We start from the raw sequence: 16356 nt of genomic DNA on the forward strand, positions 1-16356 counted from the left end.
ACGTCAGAGGAATCCACAACAGCTAGAAATAAGTCGCTGGAAGTTAAAGACAATTAGTAGACTAGTCTGACTCCACCAGAACACGTGGCAAGGGACAGAACGTGTTTTGAGAAGGACGGTGGGGCAAGCCAAAGGAAGAAGTCAGCTCTATGAACTCCTCTTCATCACAGAGAGGGTACGCCACTGCGTCAGGCAGTGTATCAGTGCCTTAAAGCTTCCCTGCTGCACAGTATACACTGTATACATTGCTTAAATACCAGTTTTGGAACATCAAAACAATGTGCTTCCTAACAACAATGTGCATTCATTTCACCTCGCACAGCTCTGTCTACACCAGCAAGCGTTGGGACAGTAAAACATACACCCCAAACTTGTCAGAAAACCCACTAGCAGGGACACAGCTGGGTGCACAACTGCTCCAACAGGTTTTTGTTCACAACAGCTGTGCTGAGATCCCACCTGGGAGAAGCACAGCAGCGACACTCCCAGCTGGTCTCTGCAGACAGTTTTGTGGGACAGCCTGTACCACTGCCAGTCCCACACTGCCCTGCATCGTCTCTGCTGCCCCATATCCTTTCCCCTGGGTTTTTTTTTTTTTTGTGATTTTGGTTTTTTGGGGGGTTTTGTTGCTGTTTTTTTCCTTTGCCAGGTGGGAAAAGCCCAGCAACACCCAGACTGCCCTGCCAGTCAGGAGCAAGGCAAGACAAACTCCTCAGCACCCAGCACCAGGGGAGGTGGTAAAGCTTTGCCACCCCAGAGCCACCACCCTCACAGGGCCGGGGGAAGCACGACGAGCCCCGTCCCACAGACCCTCTACCATGCCCAAACACAGCCTAAAGTGTTGCTCCTCACTTCCCCCTTACACACACACACACACACACACACACACACGGCCGGGGAAGGCGGCAACGCTCTGCTCCGCTGCCCCCACACGGGGCCGGGGGAGGGCAAAGCTCTGCCCCACAGCCCCTCCTTCCCCCTCACTCCAAGGGCCGAGGGAGGCAGCAAAGCCCTGCCCTACTACCCTGAGCTCCTGGGAGAAGGGCAGGGGCTGCTCCGCCGCCAGCCCCCGGGCACCGCGATCCCCCCACTCCGATACCTTTCCTCTTCTGCTTCATGGTGCCGGCAACTCCTCAACCGCTCCCCTCACGGGCCGGGCCAGGCTAGGGACTCCTGCCGTCAAGCGACACCACCCCTCACCGTCGTAAAAACGTCGCACCTCCAGCCGCGCTGCCGGAAAAACTATAGGAAAACGGCGGGGGGGGGGGGGAGGGTTGTCGCCGTATCGCGCATGCGCCTTCCGCTGGCGAGGCGGTGCGGTACCTCCGGCAGGGGGCGCCGTGGGGAGCGGCGGCGCGTGGCGGGGCGAGCAGCGCTCCCTGAGGGGCGGCGGGTGCCGCGGGGCTCCCCCACGCGTGTGCTGCGGTCCCGGGGGGCCTCCCCGCCGTCCCTCCTCATCCTGTCCAGCTTTAATTGTCCCTCGTTGCAATACTCGGGGTTTACCCATATCTGTCCATATTGCGGAGCCGCCACCGGGGAGTTCCCCCCCTCTCCTCCGTCCGCCTGCGCCCCTTCAGCGCTAGGTGGTAGCAAAGGACCGACCCGAGGGAGGGAAAAACCGACTCGATTTTCCTTACAAAAGGGTAAAAGTCCCTTCCCCGAGAGCTAGTGCTGTGCTGGGTCCGGTCTTGTTCAACATCTTCATCTCTGACCTGGACAGGGGACAGAGTGTGCCCTCAGCACGTTTGCTGGCGATCCCAAACTGGGAGGAGAGGCCGACAGAGCAGGAGGCTGCGCTGCCATTCAGCCAGACCTGGACAGGCTGGAGAGTTGGGCGGAGAGGAACCCAATGGAATCCAACGAGGGCAAGTGGAGGGTCCTGCACCCAGGGAGGAATAACCCCAGCACCAGGACAGGGTGGGGGTGACCTGCTGGGAAGCAGCGCTGCGGAGAAGGGCCTGGACGTCCTGGTGGACAACAAGCTCTCCATGACCAGCAGTGTGCCCTCGTGGCCAGGGCGGCCAACGGTGTCCTGGGGTGCACGGAGAAGAGCGTGGCCAGCAGGTCAAGGGAGGTTCTCCTCCCCCTCTGCTCTGCCCTGCCCTGCTGAGGCCACATCTGGAGTTGTGTGTGTCCAGTGCTGGGCTCCCCAGTTCCAGACAGACTGAGAACTACTGGAGAGGGTCCAGCGGAGGGCTGTGAGGATGAGGAGGGGCCTGGAGCATCTCTGGTATGAGGAAAGGCTGAGAGAGCTGGGGCTGGTTAGCCTGGAGAAGAGAAGCCTGAGAGGGGATCTGATCCACACTTACCAATATCTAAAGGGTGGGGGTCAAGAGGACGGGGCCAGACTCTTCTCAGTGGTGCCCAGTGACAGGACAAGGGCACAAACTGGAACACGGGAAGTTCCACCTGAACATGAGGAAAAACTTCTTCCCTGTGAGGGTGACCGAGCCCTGGGACAGGCTGCCCAGAGAGGTTGTGGAGTCTCCTTCTCTGGAGAGATTCCAAACCCGCCTGGACACGATCCTGTGCGACCTGCTGTGGGTGATCCTGCTCTAGCAGGGGGTTGGACTAGATGATCTCCAGAGGTCCCTTCCAACCTCTACCAGCCTGGGATTCTGTGATTCTGTGAGAGATGCCTAGGGAGCACAATGGGGGGGAACTGGGGGCCAGGGGTGGTGCAAGGAGCAGGGGAGGGGAATGGGGTTGTTTGAGGGTCCCTGTGGGAAGAGGCTGAGGGAAGGGGCTCATTCCACTGAGAAAGGATGAGCTTTGGGGGCCTGACAGCAGCCCACGATACCTCCAAGGAGGTTACGTCTTCACAACGGTGTGTGGTGGGAGGTAACAGGTGGAAGTTTTAAGGGGAGAAGTTCAAACTGAGCGTAAGGAGAAACTTTTTCATTGCGAGGGCAGCTGGGTGTCAAGAGTGGGCTGCCCACAGTGGTTCTGTCATTTTCTTTGGAGGATTTGAAGACCCAACTGGGTAAAACCCTCATGAACCTGGGCTGATGCCAGAGCTGACCCTGCTTAGTGCAGGAGGTTGGACCAGAGACCTCCTGGGTTCCCTTACCACCAAAATCCTCCTACAGTCCAATGAAATGAGCTCGAGATCCTTCCATGAATCTCCAGTGACTTCTAGGGCCCATGTGAGCTTCAACACCTACAACTTCTTGGGGCAGGGAGTTCCACAGCTGAATTACATCTCGCATGGAGAACTCCCTGCTTTTGTTTGGTGCTGTTTGTTAGCCAAAGCCTCGCTGGTGCCACCAGCTCCTGCCTCTCCTTGCTGGTGGCATCCTGGCCAACCAGTAGATTCTGGTAGATCTCGTCGTGAGTAACGTGAGCAGAGAGGAAAGGTCACCCAGACGAGAAAACAAGATTGCAGAGGAGAACAGGCTGCAAGGGAAAACAGCCACCAAAAAGAAAAAAACCACACCGCCAAATGACAGGAAAAAATGAAGAGAGATGCTAGCAATGGCCAAGTGACCTGCTCTTGTGATTCATGAGCTGGTAAAAACCCTTCTTGGAAAACCTCCTGATCTGAGGGCTGACCTGAAGATTTTTGGCATCACGCTGATGACCGGTGTGCACCCGGAGACTGAAGGTTCAGGAGGGTTTGCAGGGAGGGAAGAAGGCACATGGAAGGACCTGCAGGTCAGCTGTTCCCACTGTGCAGGTTGGTTTATAAAGCAACCAGAGCCTGCTCTGGTGCCTGAGGTCCGCATGCGCAGCCTGGCAGGCACCTTGTCCTGGGATGTATGTCTCCGTGCACGTGTTGTGAGACCATACGGCCTCCCCCACTTTGCTGGGTGGATTTGGCAGCATCCTGCCTCTACAAAGCAAGACCCCAGGATGGAACAGGTTGAAAATATGGTTTAGACCATCTGCTCCCGTTGCTACTTCTCTCCCGCCTTCAGGGCATTTTAGAAAGCTGAATTCAGTTTCCTTCCTACAGGATATGCTGGGAGTGCCCTGCAATGTTTGGACCTGTCTGTACCCATGATTTTACCTCCCTGGGGGTCTCCCAAGCATCCCGTGCCAAACAGCAATTTATCAGTGGTTTGCAGAGTGGCTGTGACCGGGATACAGGCTGTGCAAACACCTACAAAGCATCTATCCAGGCGTGCATCTCCTGCCATCACCTTTCTCAAACCTCCTGCAGCAGCTGCTGTGCAGCACGGGACATTTCGGATGCGATCACGCAGTCAGGGGATGTTTGTGTGTCTAGCTGTGCCCTGCCTTGGGCTGACTTGGGTGGGATAGTAATTCCTTCCCCCTGAATTATTTGGTGGTGCACATACTACACAGCATCTCTCCGGAGGATGTCTTCGTATGTTGTTGGGGATGGCACAGAGCACAGGACAGGCAGGATGCCTGTGCTAGACGCACGGTAAGGGGATCAAAGAGCATGCCAGCGGGGACAAGGCAACCGGTTTCAAACCAATTCTCTTACGCCCTGCCTCCCCTTAACCCACATCCCCCTAAACACAACCCTACGCACCGCGTCACTGCCTCCTCGTCTCCTCAGCCCTTTGTTCCATGAGCTGAGCTATGCTCTCCATTCGTTATCAGTTTCATCCACCTATTACAGCAACTTTTTATCTTGCGCTTAGCTACTGTCATTAACTGCTTTCCCTTTGCTGCAGAGTCTCTATGCTTTTCGGTAACCGTCCTTTAACCTATTACAACCCAAACGCTGCTGCTGAGACTTTGCTCTCTGAATGCTCTTACTTCCCTGGCAGCAGCTCGTGTTCACTCATCTTCCATCTCACCGCACAAGTCGGGTATTTCCAAAAAGCCTCAGTTTTAATCCAGCTGTGCTCCCACCTGCAACTCCCATCAACTTCAATTACGCATATTCCTTTTTCCAAGTTTTTGTTTCTTTAGCTCAGAAGAGCAATAATTAGGAAAACTTCATTTTGGCTACAAAGCCAAACTACACTACCAAACTCTGTCATTGCTTCCAGCAAGGAACACCAGGTAAATGCAGGTGGAGTTTTGGGCAGAAATGGATGGTAAAGCTTGGGTAAAAGAGCAGCTGGCATGTTTGGGTTTGTTCCCCACATCTGAGCAGGGCTGTAGCCTAGGGCTCACATTCTGATCTTACTTGTACTGGTGGAATTCAGATGCAGCAATGCTGATTCATTGGCCTCTGGGCTTTAAAAAGGTACTTTCAGTTCTTTAATCGAAGGCTGCGGCTAATGAGAGTTGGGCAGGATCTGGAAATGCCGAGCAGTGTGGGGAAATGTGCATCTACAAGGAAGGGTGCAGGCATAACAACCTTCCTCTGTACTTGTTTAGCAATTTCTTATCAGCATATCTGGAAGCGCACTATAAAGGCGGGTAAAGAACCATCTGCCTCTGCAGATCAGCACCCCGGGGCACAGAGGGTGATACGGCTTGCCTGAGGCCAGTGGCAGGTGATGGAGACTCTCTCTCTATCTTTTCTCTCCGTTTCAGATTCTGACCCATTTTGTGACTTCAGGAATGATTTTAAAGTATGTTGTGAGTACATACATTTTTATTCTGATAAACCATGCTAATATCATCATCAGTAGGAGTTACATCAAGGCATTATATAGGTCTGCTGTTCAAGGATAGACTACTTGGCTTGGTATGTTCCTGGACATTACTGTTAGTTATTTTACAGCATCATATATGCAAAAAAACTTTATAAATCAGAGAAGGCCTAAGCCTTAAAATGTATAGCAAGCACTTAAGACGCATGATCTGCTGCAGCAAAGGCACAGGGTCCGCAGTAGTGCCCGAGCACTCGGCTCCAAGACCGGTCAGACCCTGGGAACTTTACATTTCCGGTGAGTATGCCCATTGACGAGAAAAGAAAAACCATTGCTGCAGGGTTACATCATTTCCTTGTGTAGCCATTTGCTGTTTGTAACACGGACCTAGCGCTGAACTGCTGCCACAAGAAGCTACATGCTTCCTAATGGAGACCAAAAAAAAAAAAAAGCTGGAACAACAAATTGCACTTAAGAAGCCAAGGAAACACCCATGAAACAATCAGTTTAACTTGGATTTCTGAGGGAAAAGGCTTGCAAGGAGAGATTTGCAATAGCAGGGTATGATGCCGGTGAATGTTTTGGATGGGATTTACCCCATCTCACTTCAAATGCTCAAAAGTTAGCTTTCTTAATCAAAATTAGTCACTCTGGTCTCTTGCATAATCAACAGATCCTAAGATATATGAGATAATTGCCATCTGCAAATTCATCTTTCCACTGATCGCTGGAGAGGTGACCAGCTTAGACTCAATTAGCTCTTAGGCCATCGTGTTGGTTGAGATGAACTCCCCCTTCCTTACAGAGCAACTAGAAAAATGAAAGAATGAAGTTTGGAGAGGGAGGTGCACTGAGTTACCTAATCATTGATTTGGAGAATTCACATGACACTCGACCAAGTACCCAACAGGCAGAGTCTCCTGCTGGACGCTCTCCCTTCAGGTGAGATCCATGATGCGTCGTGCCCGGTGCCTGGTCTTGACGATGATCAATATCTCTCGCACCAAAAAACCTGAAACCCTCAAATGACGCACTGCAGAATAATCTGCTCACAGAGCAGAAGTCTCCTCTTAATCCTTGTCGATTTGTAGTTGGCGTTTTCTCTAAAACATGATTTCTAGTCTATAAATGTTGAGAATTCACGGGCATACTGTGACTTTTCCTAACATGTGGAAAGGTTCCATTTTATCCCAGCTCTCTCACTCTGGCATGTGATAAGGCAATGAGTTACAGTTGCTGTGCAATCAGTCCTCTTAGCCTTAAAAACTACTATTTGTTACATTTACAGGTTATTTCCTTAATTGCAGAAAAGACAAATAAGAGCACATGATTTACATTTTCTTAAATAATTAGACTGGTGCCAGTTCCCCACACAGATCCATGTGCAGTGCTGTAATCCAGAGTGTGGGATTTGATTTCCTTCTCACTAAACATGATTGAAAAGATGGAGTTGCCTTGTTTAACATGAGAAAGAAATTCTGTCTCCCTTGTCTTCCACAATCCCCTCGGAGCCCACAGAGACAGACAACTTCTGTAATTCACTGGCAAAGCATCACAGAGCAGCTCAGGGCATGGGATATGCCCCAAGATGTCTGAGTGACACACAGGCAAGCTCACATGAGGTCCGGCAGCTCTAGCAAGGATCTACACGAGTGCCTCCATGATCAAAAGCCTAGGTGAACTCTGCAGAGATGACATACCCAGAAGAAAAAGAGAATATAGCACCAGCTCAAGAGCAGCAGCGACAGGAAACCAGGCTGAGAAGCACAACAGGAAAACAGATGTAGACCGTACTCCAGTTTGGAAATGGGAGATCCCACCTGGAGATCCCAAAGGCTGGCAGGAGTCATCGCACCAAGTACAGTACTTCAAAAAAAAAAAAAAAAAAGGTATAAAGCCATTGCTCCAACACCTTTCTGTCCAAATTGGCTGCAAGGTAGTTAAAATTTCTTTTGGGCAGCCTAAGCAAGAATAGACGCAGGACCTCCATGCCCATTTCTTTGCATTCTGTGGTGAGGTCAACGAAGAAAGTCTTTTCTAGCAACAGTTAAAAAAAAAAAAAATTAAGCTGGGTCCTTATGAAGGACTCAAAAGCAGCTGTTCTTCACTGAGCACAGCCTGTGACTCGGGCAACACTGCTGTTGTTTCTCCAGTGCCGGGCAGATAAGTTTCTGTTCTGCTGGGATGAAAGATACTCTGGATCATCCCTTACTCTGTGTCAGATCCTTGGTTAGATGGAGGAATGTGCCAGGGCTGAGCCTCAAACAGTGGAGATGCTAGATGAAAAAGAAATAATGTAAGAATCAGATTAATTTAGTCAGAGAATTCAGATTCTAAACATATTTAGGTACTCAGCCAATCCTTGGGATTTTGGTGGCATTTAATACCTCAAATACCTTTACAAATCTGGATTGAATGGAAAGACAGTTTCCATTCATCATCTCAACATAGAGAAAATAATCATCAATCAAAATGCCTTTATTTTGCCTGCCCACCTCTGACAATCTGCAAACGTGCCCTGGTAAAGCCCAGCTGGAGCACTATCTACAGTTGGTTAAGTTTACCTTGGGTAAAGCCTGGCAGAGATCGCAAAGGTCCAGGAGGGGTGACTGAAGGAATTAAGATAGGATTTGTCTCTCTCTGATATAAAAAAAAGAAAATAGTTTTGCCTTGCAAATTGCCCCTAATCCAAATGGAATCCCTCAGGGATAATTCTCCTTGGCAGTTTTTATACTACAGCAACGGTGTTTGTAGGTAGCTGCCTTCCCCGCTCTCCCTAGCACTTTCCTCGTGCACAGTTTTTAAATTTCTTATCATGTAGAAGACGACAGTGACTGCAGCAGAGCTCAGACAGAATGCTGCACGTCCCTGCATACGTCGTTATCCTCCACCCATACGGAATCATTAATTATCACCGGGTGGCCGCTTCCCTGCAGGAGCTCCCCTGACTCCATCTCCCACCTCCTCTTTGACAACACTAAACCGCACCTTCAGCAGCAGTTGCAGATTGGTTCGCAGAGGTTCAGAGACTTAAGAAACACCTTCTTCCCGTTCCCAGTGCCTCCCGGATGGCAGCAGAGTTGAGTGCCACATTCCTGGGAGGCCACAGCAGCCGGAATTCCCTTGATTGACTGGAACAACCCATAACTCAGCCAAGGCCCAGAGCCTACACTTAACTCTTCCTGACTTGGCCCCAGTCCGCTGTACCACCTTCCAAAGGCTCTGTCCAGGCAATGTGATGTCAGGATGAGGGTCCTATTTTACAGAAACCTTGTATTGCTTTAGAAACATGTGCCACTGTAACCCTCTACCCTAATCTTGATGTTTTCCTCTCTTGGCTTTTATGATCGGGATGCATTTATGTACTGCTTCCTCCATGAAGCAATCTTATGTGTTTTCCTTGGACCTCTTACTCATTCCAGTGCTTTCCCCTATGTAGCATCCTTCATCTGTGTTTGGATTCTTTCTCTCACCTCCCACAGAAGGATTTGTGATCGCTCATTTGCACTGTGGGTCCTTCTTACGGGGGTTAGCCTGTGCCCCTGCTAAAAACCCTAGATGCTAGGGAGACCTAAAGGGATGCTGGAGGTCTCCATGTGCTCCATTATCTCCCTTCTAGATGGGGTCATCAATAATTATGGGATAGTTGTTGCCCTGTAGGAGCTCCCCTCACTCTACCCTCCGTGTTCTCTTTGAAAATCCTAACAGTATCACATTGGAACCCTCTTTTCCTTTGTGCGTTCCAGGTTCTTTATCTCCTACCCTTCTTGCGCTATTAAAAATCATCACGGGTCACAAATTGCGATCCTTCTGTGGGCAGCCCACTTGTGAACTAATAGGACTTTCACCAAAGTCTGCACGAACATTGTCTGCTTCTGAAAGATATCCAATCCTTTCCCAGCCAGCTGCAGACATTAAGGACCTTCAGGAGATGCTGGGTGTATTGAGAGGTGAGGTCTTCATGAATAGCTGCCCAAGCCAACCCTAGACTGAAATGGCATCAAATTGGTTTTGATCGTGTCAGTCTGCCTTCCTTATTTTTGGAAGACATTCACACATCAGCTGCTTTCTCAGCTGTTGTTTCCCTGGAGTTGATTGCTTTCTCCTGTAATTTGCTGACTGCTCTGCTTCCAACCCAACCACTCCAGCTCCTCCTGGCATCTATCCAGGACCTGGCAGAGTCTGTGGACTTTGGGCTGAGCCCACTGTCACTTCTGATCTAAGATCTCTTGCTCTGCCATTGAGTACTAGGGAGTTAAACCTGTGCGAAGCCCATGCCAGTGTTCAATACCAAGATGACAGTTGTGACAGACAGGTGGATGTCGCAAGTGCTAGATGTGACGTCTTTGGCCATATGTTCTCTTTTGATGGAGCACATCACTGTCACCTGGATTCCCACCATCCAGAATTACTGTCTTCTCCTTCCCTCTGTGCGCTAAATTTGGATATCAGCAATCTCTATGCTAGCCTCCGCGTGGGACAGGGCAGCGTACTAACATGGAGACCCGGTGTTCGTCCTTGTGAAGTCTTTCCTTCCTCTTTCACGTGCCTTTGGCACTGGAGCTCGAACAGGTGCTGGTCGTATCCCGGCGTTCCACTGGGAGCTCTGGGCCAGGGTCTTTGCTGCTGCTTTGGAGGGCAAGCTCCCGCTTGACTGGGGAGTGGCCCAGCTGGGACGAACTGGTGGTTTTGGAACAGACTCAAGATGTGCAGAAAGTGATAGCTAGGAAGAGAAGGCAGTAAATATCATGTCATCCCAACAGCTTCAGAGGGACTGAAAACATTAGAGTCCATTGAGAACTTCAGTAAATTCTATACATTCTATAAATTACATCCCTAAATTATATTCCTAAACGATACAAGCATAATCTGCATTATTTGCAGTGACCTGTGCTCTGTTACAAGTTTACCTTAAGGACAAAAGGACCCAATTAGAAATTGATGCTCGTAAAGCCAAACCCACATTAATTGATTCTCCACATCAATTCATATGTTAATGCACAAATTCTCCCCCTGTGCATATGGCTGCGACTGATCCCAGTCTTGCTTGCTGTTTGAAGTCTTGCAGTGTAAAGGATGAAATTTATTTTAACACACTGTTCAATGAACATTTTACTAAACAGTATAAAAATTAAGCAAAAAAAAAAAAAAATCATCTTAGCAACACAGTGATTGTTTATTCCTTGAGAAAGATCGCAAATCTTCAAAAAGCGCAGGCTCTGCAGACCGAGAGCTTTGGCTTTTTTTTGACTGATACAAATTATTTGGTAAGAATAACGTTAACCAAACCAAACATGTATATAAAAAGCAATGCGGGCAGATGTTCTTATGCGAAATTAGTGTCCATAGTAAAATGGCTGTGCAGAAAAGTCAATGCTGTTCTGTAATTCCTTCCCGCCCGTTTCCCCCTTCCGTTATTTGAATTGGCAACAGTGGCAGATTTATGGGGCTTCGTGCCTAATTGTCTAGTTATAAATAAGCAATCCAGCAACGGCTGAATATCAACCGAAAGAAAGGCCAGTGATTATACAACTGCCGAAAGTGGTCTCGGACCTTAGCAGTGCTTGATGTGCGACAGAGATGGTACGCTAAAAGCAGCCGCGGTTTTTCTGTCCTAGTGAGAAAAGCACGAGATGAGAGAAGCTGTAGTAGTTGCAGCACAGATCTGACTGTTCCTTGCTTTTCAGCTCCTGGGTTGTTGCTGGTTCAGTTTTAGAGCTCATAGGGACAGACAGGCATAGACTATTAAAGCCAGGCTATACTTTTAAAATTACAGAGACATGTATAAGGTGACTTTGAATACGCAAACATTTTACTGAGTTATTTTCACTTTCAGGAATAGTCCCGTGAAGTTCAACAGGATTTTTTGTATGAATAAATAAAATTCAAAATAAGGTTTGCAGAATATTGGTGGTATAAATATACACTGGACAGGTCGGTGTTTCAGTGCTGGATCTTCACATGGGCTATACCCACACGGTACAAAAATACAATCCATACTCAAAACATCAATTCCCTGTCAATATGTCATAGGGAAATTTATTCCTGACTTCAAATGCTGCAATCTTATTACCTTAGGATAAATGCAGTGAGGCAAGAATGACTGATCCTGTCAAAAAAGATGTTATTTAGTAAGTACTAAAAATAAGTCAGTAATTCAGGAACAGCTGTGAGAGTGGAGCACTCTCTCGAACAGAAACAAGCAGACAGCCTGAAAGGCAAACCCAGCCCCTAATTGCTGACATTGCAGTCATTTGCAAAGCTGTCAAAAGCATCAATCAAATTTCACCTTCCTAATAAAGTATCTGGGAATTCTAACGTTTGAGCATGAGGCTGCCTGTTTTGCTGAGAAGCTGCAGAAGAGCATTGGAAGTGCTCAAGGACTCGTGTGAAGGACACCGATGTGACAGCAGTGACGCCTGCGAAGGGACCCGGAGGGCCAGAGCTCAGAAATCACAGCAGGGCAGCGCAGCTCCACGTCAGAGTGAACGGGAGGGATGATATAGTGACCCAAACCAGAGATCCCGTTTCCATGCCCAGCCTCGTAAAAGCTTGGAGAAGTCACCGAACCTGTTGCATTCCTCACTTTTCTTCATATAATCCTGGGAGAGTAGCTGCTGAAGGCAACGTGAGCGTCACGGTGGTAGAGACAAGCTATAAAGCCCTGATCCAGCGAAGTGCTTGAAGAGATGCTTAACACTGAAGCTATACGTATCCTTTGAGTAAGGCATTGCTGCCCTGGGTAACGACAGAGTATTCCCTCCCCCCTTCAGAGACATGGGGGTTGCACGTGCCTTCGTAAGAGCGATGTGGCCCTTCATTCAGAGACCTAATTAACTTAATTTATTGCAATTTACTATTTATTGCAATTGAGCTAATTTACTTTAATTAATTCTAAATTAAGTGTGAGCCTGGTCACATTTTATGCTACTGTTTCCATGATTACTAATAAACTCCAAAACCTCACAAGTTTACTGGGAGGGAGAACTGATTCACCGCATGCAGACGTGGAGCCAGTGGATGTAATTCCAGGGCTCAGTTCATCACCTTAATTACGTGTTTCTTCTATTTTAGTGTGCTGTTGTTCAGCCTCCTGAGCTTGGAGCTCCATATAATAGCCCTTTTCACATCTTCATTGTTGGCTGTAATATACTTTATTCTCACCTACTTACTGCACATGGATCATTGATCTATTTAAGAGCTTCATTTTAATTTGACTTGATGTTTGTTTGCTTGGGGCACTTAGGCTTTCATCATAGTCTATTCTTCTTCTAAGGATTTACTAAAAGATTTGAGCATTAAGCCTCTTTATTTGGATTTGATTAAATAAGAGTCTTTTCACAGGTCTTCATTTCAACAAGGTTTCCCAATGCTACCTTAATAATAAATGGAAATTCATTTTGGATTGTTCCTAGCGAGTTATATATATATTCTTTTTCTATGCATCAGCCTACCGTAACCTAACCTTTATTGTCATGTGGTGATGTAGTCATTAATGGCCTGCGTAACAGCAGGCTTCTACATCAGAGGATAAGAAACATAGATCTGCTACTGAAATTTGGACAACTCCCAAGTCCAGAGAAATACAAGTCTATTTACAACGTAAAGGTCTAGGGAAGAGTGACACAGGCTACCCCAGGCTACCCCAGATTTTTAACACAAAGAGAAGCCAGTGCTACCAAGATTGCATCGCGCAAGGGCGTGGAGCTCTGTTCTGGGCTGATGGCACCAAGGTGTAACCCCCTGGATTTTCAGGACTCTTACTCCTGGGTTAGGCTGTCCTAACTGCCTAGGAGGGACCAAGGGAAGGTGGTGGACCTGTCAGGCCTGTGGCAGCAGGCAGTGGCTTTAAAACTCTTCCCAGGGCTTTTTGTGGGGTGAGAATTCAGTACCCACTAACTCCGCGTGCTCCCCCTGACATCTGGCTGAGCATTTTGGGTCAGCTAAATGCTTTCTGACCATTTGCTACAGGAATAATAATGTCTCTTTTAAACTGTGAGCAGCCAACTAAAGGTGACACCTACATCCACACCGTTCAACCCTGTACTGCTGCAATTTGTAACCAAAACTCCCACTGACATCATGCAGGAGGGTTTGGACTTCGTGGTGGAAGTCAGAGTAGGTACTTGGGCCTTCTGATTGGGGGTTGCAGGTTAAGTTACTCTGAAGAACTTTGGGGTTACAGCGTTGGTGGATAAGGGAAGGGCAACGGACGTCATCTACCTGGGCTTGTGCAAAGCATCTGACACTGTCCCACACGACAGTCTTGTCTCTAAATTGGAGAGATATGGATTCGATGGATGGACCACTCGGTGGATAAGGAATTGGCTGGATGGTCGCACTCAAAGAGTTGTGGTCAACGGCTCAATGTCCAAGTGGAGACCAGTGACGAGTGGCATTCCTCAGGGGTCGGTACTAGAACCTGCACTGTTTAACATCTTTGTCAGCGACATGGACAGTGGGATCGAGTGCACCCTCAGCAAGTTTGCCAATGACACCAAGCTGGGTGGTGTGGTTGACACACTGGAGGGAAGGGATGCCATCCAGAGGGACCTGGACAGGCTGGAGAGATGGGACACTGTGTGAACCACATGAAGTTCAACCAGGCCAAGGGCAAGGTCCTGCACGTGGGTCGGGGCAATCCCAAGCACAACTCCAGGCTGGGCGAGGAATGGATGGAGAGCAGCCCTGAGGAGAAGGACTGGGGCTGTTGGGGGACGAGAAGCTCCCCATGAGCCGGCAATGTGCGCTGGCAGCCCAGAAAGCCACCCGTGTCCTGGGCTGCGTGTCCAGCAGCGTGAGCAGCAGGTCGAGGGAGGGGATTGTGCCCCTCTGCTCCGCTCTGCTGAGACCCCCCTGCAGTGCTGCGTCCAGCTCGGGGGTCCCCAGCACAAGAAGGACACGGAGCTGTTGGAGCCAGGCCAGAGGAGGCCACGGAGATGCTGCGAGGGCTGGAGCACCTCTGCTCTGGAGACCTCAGGCTGAGAGAGTTGGGCTGGTTCAGCCTGGAGGAAAGGCAGCTCCGGGGAGATCTAATTGCGGCTTTCCAGTACCTGAAGGGGCCTACAGGAAAGATGGTGAGGGGCTGTTTATCAGGGAGTGTAGTGACAGGACAAGGGATCATGGGGTTAAGCTGAAGGAGGGTCGATTTAGATTAGATGTTAGAAGAAATTCTTCCCTGTGAGGGTGCTGAGGCCCTGGCCCAGGGTGCCCAGAGAAGCTGTGGCTGCCCCTGGCTCCCTGGCAGTGGTCAAGGCCAGGTTGGATGGGGCTTTGGGCAACCTGGGCTAGTGGAGGGTGTCCCTGCCCATGGCAGGGGGGTGGAACTAGATGATCTTTAAGGTCCCTTCCAACCCAAACCAGTCTATGATTCTATGATTCTAAGAACACAGAACTTTCCTAAAATCAGGGGAAAGACAATCAAATTCACCTCTTTTTTTACCCTGAACTAAGATTCTTTCACTTCTGGACTGACACTAAAACAGCTTTAAATTTGCAATGGGAAGCCATGGCGGAGTGAAACCGTGTAAGGGCGCGCTGATCTAAGGGCTGCAGAGGAAGCCTTTGGAGAATGGCAATTGTAAGACACAGGCTGAATAACTTTAATTATATTTTCTGTTCTTTAACACTGGCTGAATCTGTTTCCTTGCAAACAGGCTGTATTTGGGTCAGGAGAATGCCTCCCAATCTCGGGAGACAATGCCTCTCTTTTATGTAAACCTTCTTTAGCTCAACTCACATGCGTTCCCTGGCTTTCATCGCTTAGGAAACATGCTTCCAGGTCTGCAAAAACCCCCCGATACGCTTGTGAGCACGTCCTTCTTCTGGCAGTTATTTGTTGCCGTATCTACAAAAGCTTAAACCCATGATGCTTTCTGGAAACCCAACTTCCCCAGACTCCTTTCATGTGAGGATGCCCTATTTTTACCAGCGATGAGCACAATGAATCCTCAGTATTAAGACCTTGGGGCTGCTTGCTCAGGCTCAGTGCAATGAACAGAGAATAAACTAACATCAAATTGTAACGTTCAAAAGTTGCTAGCAGAGAAATGAAGCTTTGGGAAGAGATGCAAATGTCGTAAAAGAATTGAGAGATTGCCCCCGGAGCAGCCAGACACGGGTTGCTTTGTGTCCTCCTCCTGCCCAGATAATCTCCCCTCGGGACAGGCAGCAAACGTGCCTGGCAGCCTACTTACAGTCAGGAGCAAAGTTTCACAGTTACCCGAGTTAAGAAAAAGCTCTGAGTGAAAATGTTCCTGGGTGTACCTGACACTGGGCCCCAGTTGATATAATTACAAGCCGGTGATACTTGCCAGTGATTTTGCCTTCTGGAGTTTATTAGATCCACCACCCGCTCTCTTTTTTTTCTCAGCTGCCTGCCGGCTAAGGTCTGGGGTCTCCCCTCCTCCTTTCTTTCTCCTGCAGAGTAGAACAGAATGGTATTAACAAGTGCTATGCCGTTGGTTCCCTGGGGTTGAGAAGAAAATCCCTTATGATATTGCCACCCGAACAGACATGGTTTAAGAGAATACATTTTATCTGGCACCTGCGGCAGACCAAGAGCACACAATCAAGATACCGTGGCTCAGAGGAGGGTGGTAACTTGCTATTTTTTAAGTTATGATAAGGTTATAGCACTCAGACATATGCCTTTAGCTCGAGCCTTACTGATTTAAGCTAAATTCACATAACACGTTACATCAGCTTAGGGGAATACACAGAAAGGCAAGTTTAGCTAAATTAATTCGAGAGTTTTCAGTTAAGTCCATGTAACTTGTAACATAAATAAGGCCAGGGGACTGCCTCTCCATCAAGTTAGTTACTCAAGTAGTTTTAT

The 16356-nt window shown here is 48.7% G+C and overlaps 2 protein-coding genes across 4 annotated transcripts in view; both read right to left on the reverse strand.

Annotated features, from left to right (window-relative positions):
- Positions 1-1224, reverse strand: part of ELP3 (elongator acetyltransferase complex subunit 3) — an 89118-nt gene extending 87894 nt beyond the window's left edge. Inside the window, exon 1 of the mRNA XM_075750327.1 lies at positions 1100-1224. Within this exon, the coding sequence (XP_075606442.1) occupies positions 1100-1118 (19 nt within the window). The 5' untranslated portion in view covers positions 1119-1224. The remainder of the gene's footprint in view (positions 1-1099) is intronic.
- A 4287-nt stretch (positions 1225-5511) lies between these two features.
- Positions 5512-16356, reverse strand: part of FBXO16 (F-box protein 16) — a 45403-nt gene continuing 34558 nt past the window's right edge. For 2 of the 3 annotated variants that reach the window (XM_075750329.1, XM_075750328.1), the window contains exons 7-9: positions 15833-15938; positions 10017-10242; positions 5512-7795 (exon numbers count right to left, since the gene is read on the reverse strand). In XM_075750329.1, coding sequence (XP_075606444.1) covers positions 7728-7795; positions 10017-10242; positions 15833-15938 — 400 coding nt within the window. In that variant the 3' untranslated portion in view covers positions 5512-7727. The remainder of the gene's footprint in view (positions 7796-10016; positions 10243-15832; positions 15939-16356) is intronic. The other variant, XM_075750330.1, reaches the window with a different exon arrangement.

This window comes from Balearica regulorum, chromosome 3, assembly GCF_011004875.1.
Source record: "Balearica regulorum gibbericeps isolate bBalReg1 chromosome 3, bBalReg1.pri, whole genome shotgun sequence".
NCBI classification, from domain to species: domain Eukaryota; kingdom Metazoa; phylum Chordata; class Aves; order Gruiformes; family Gruidae; genus Balearica; species Balearica regulorum.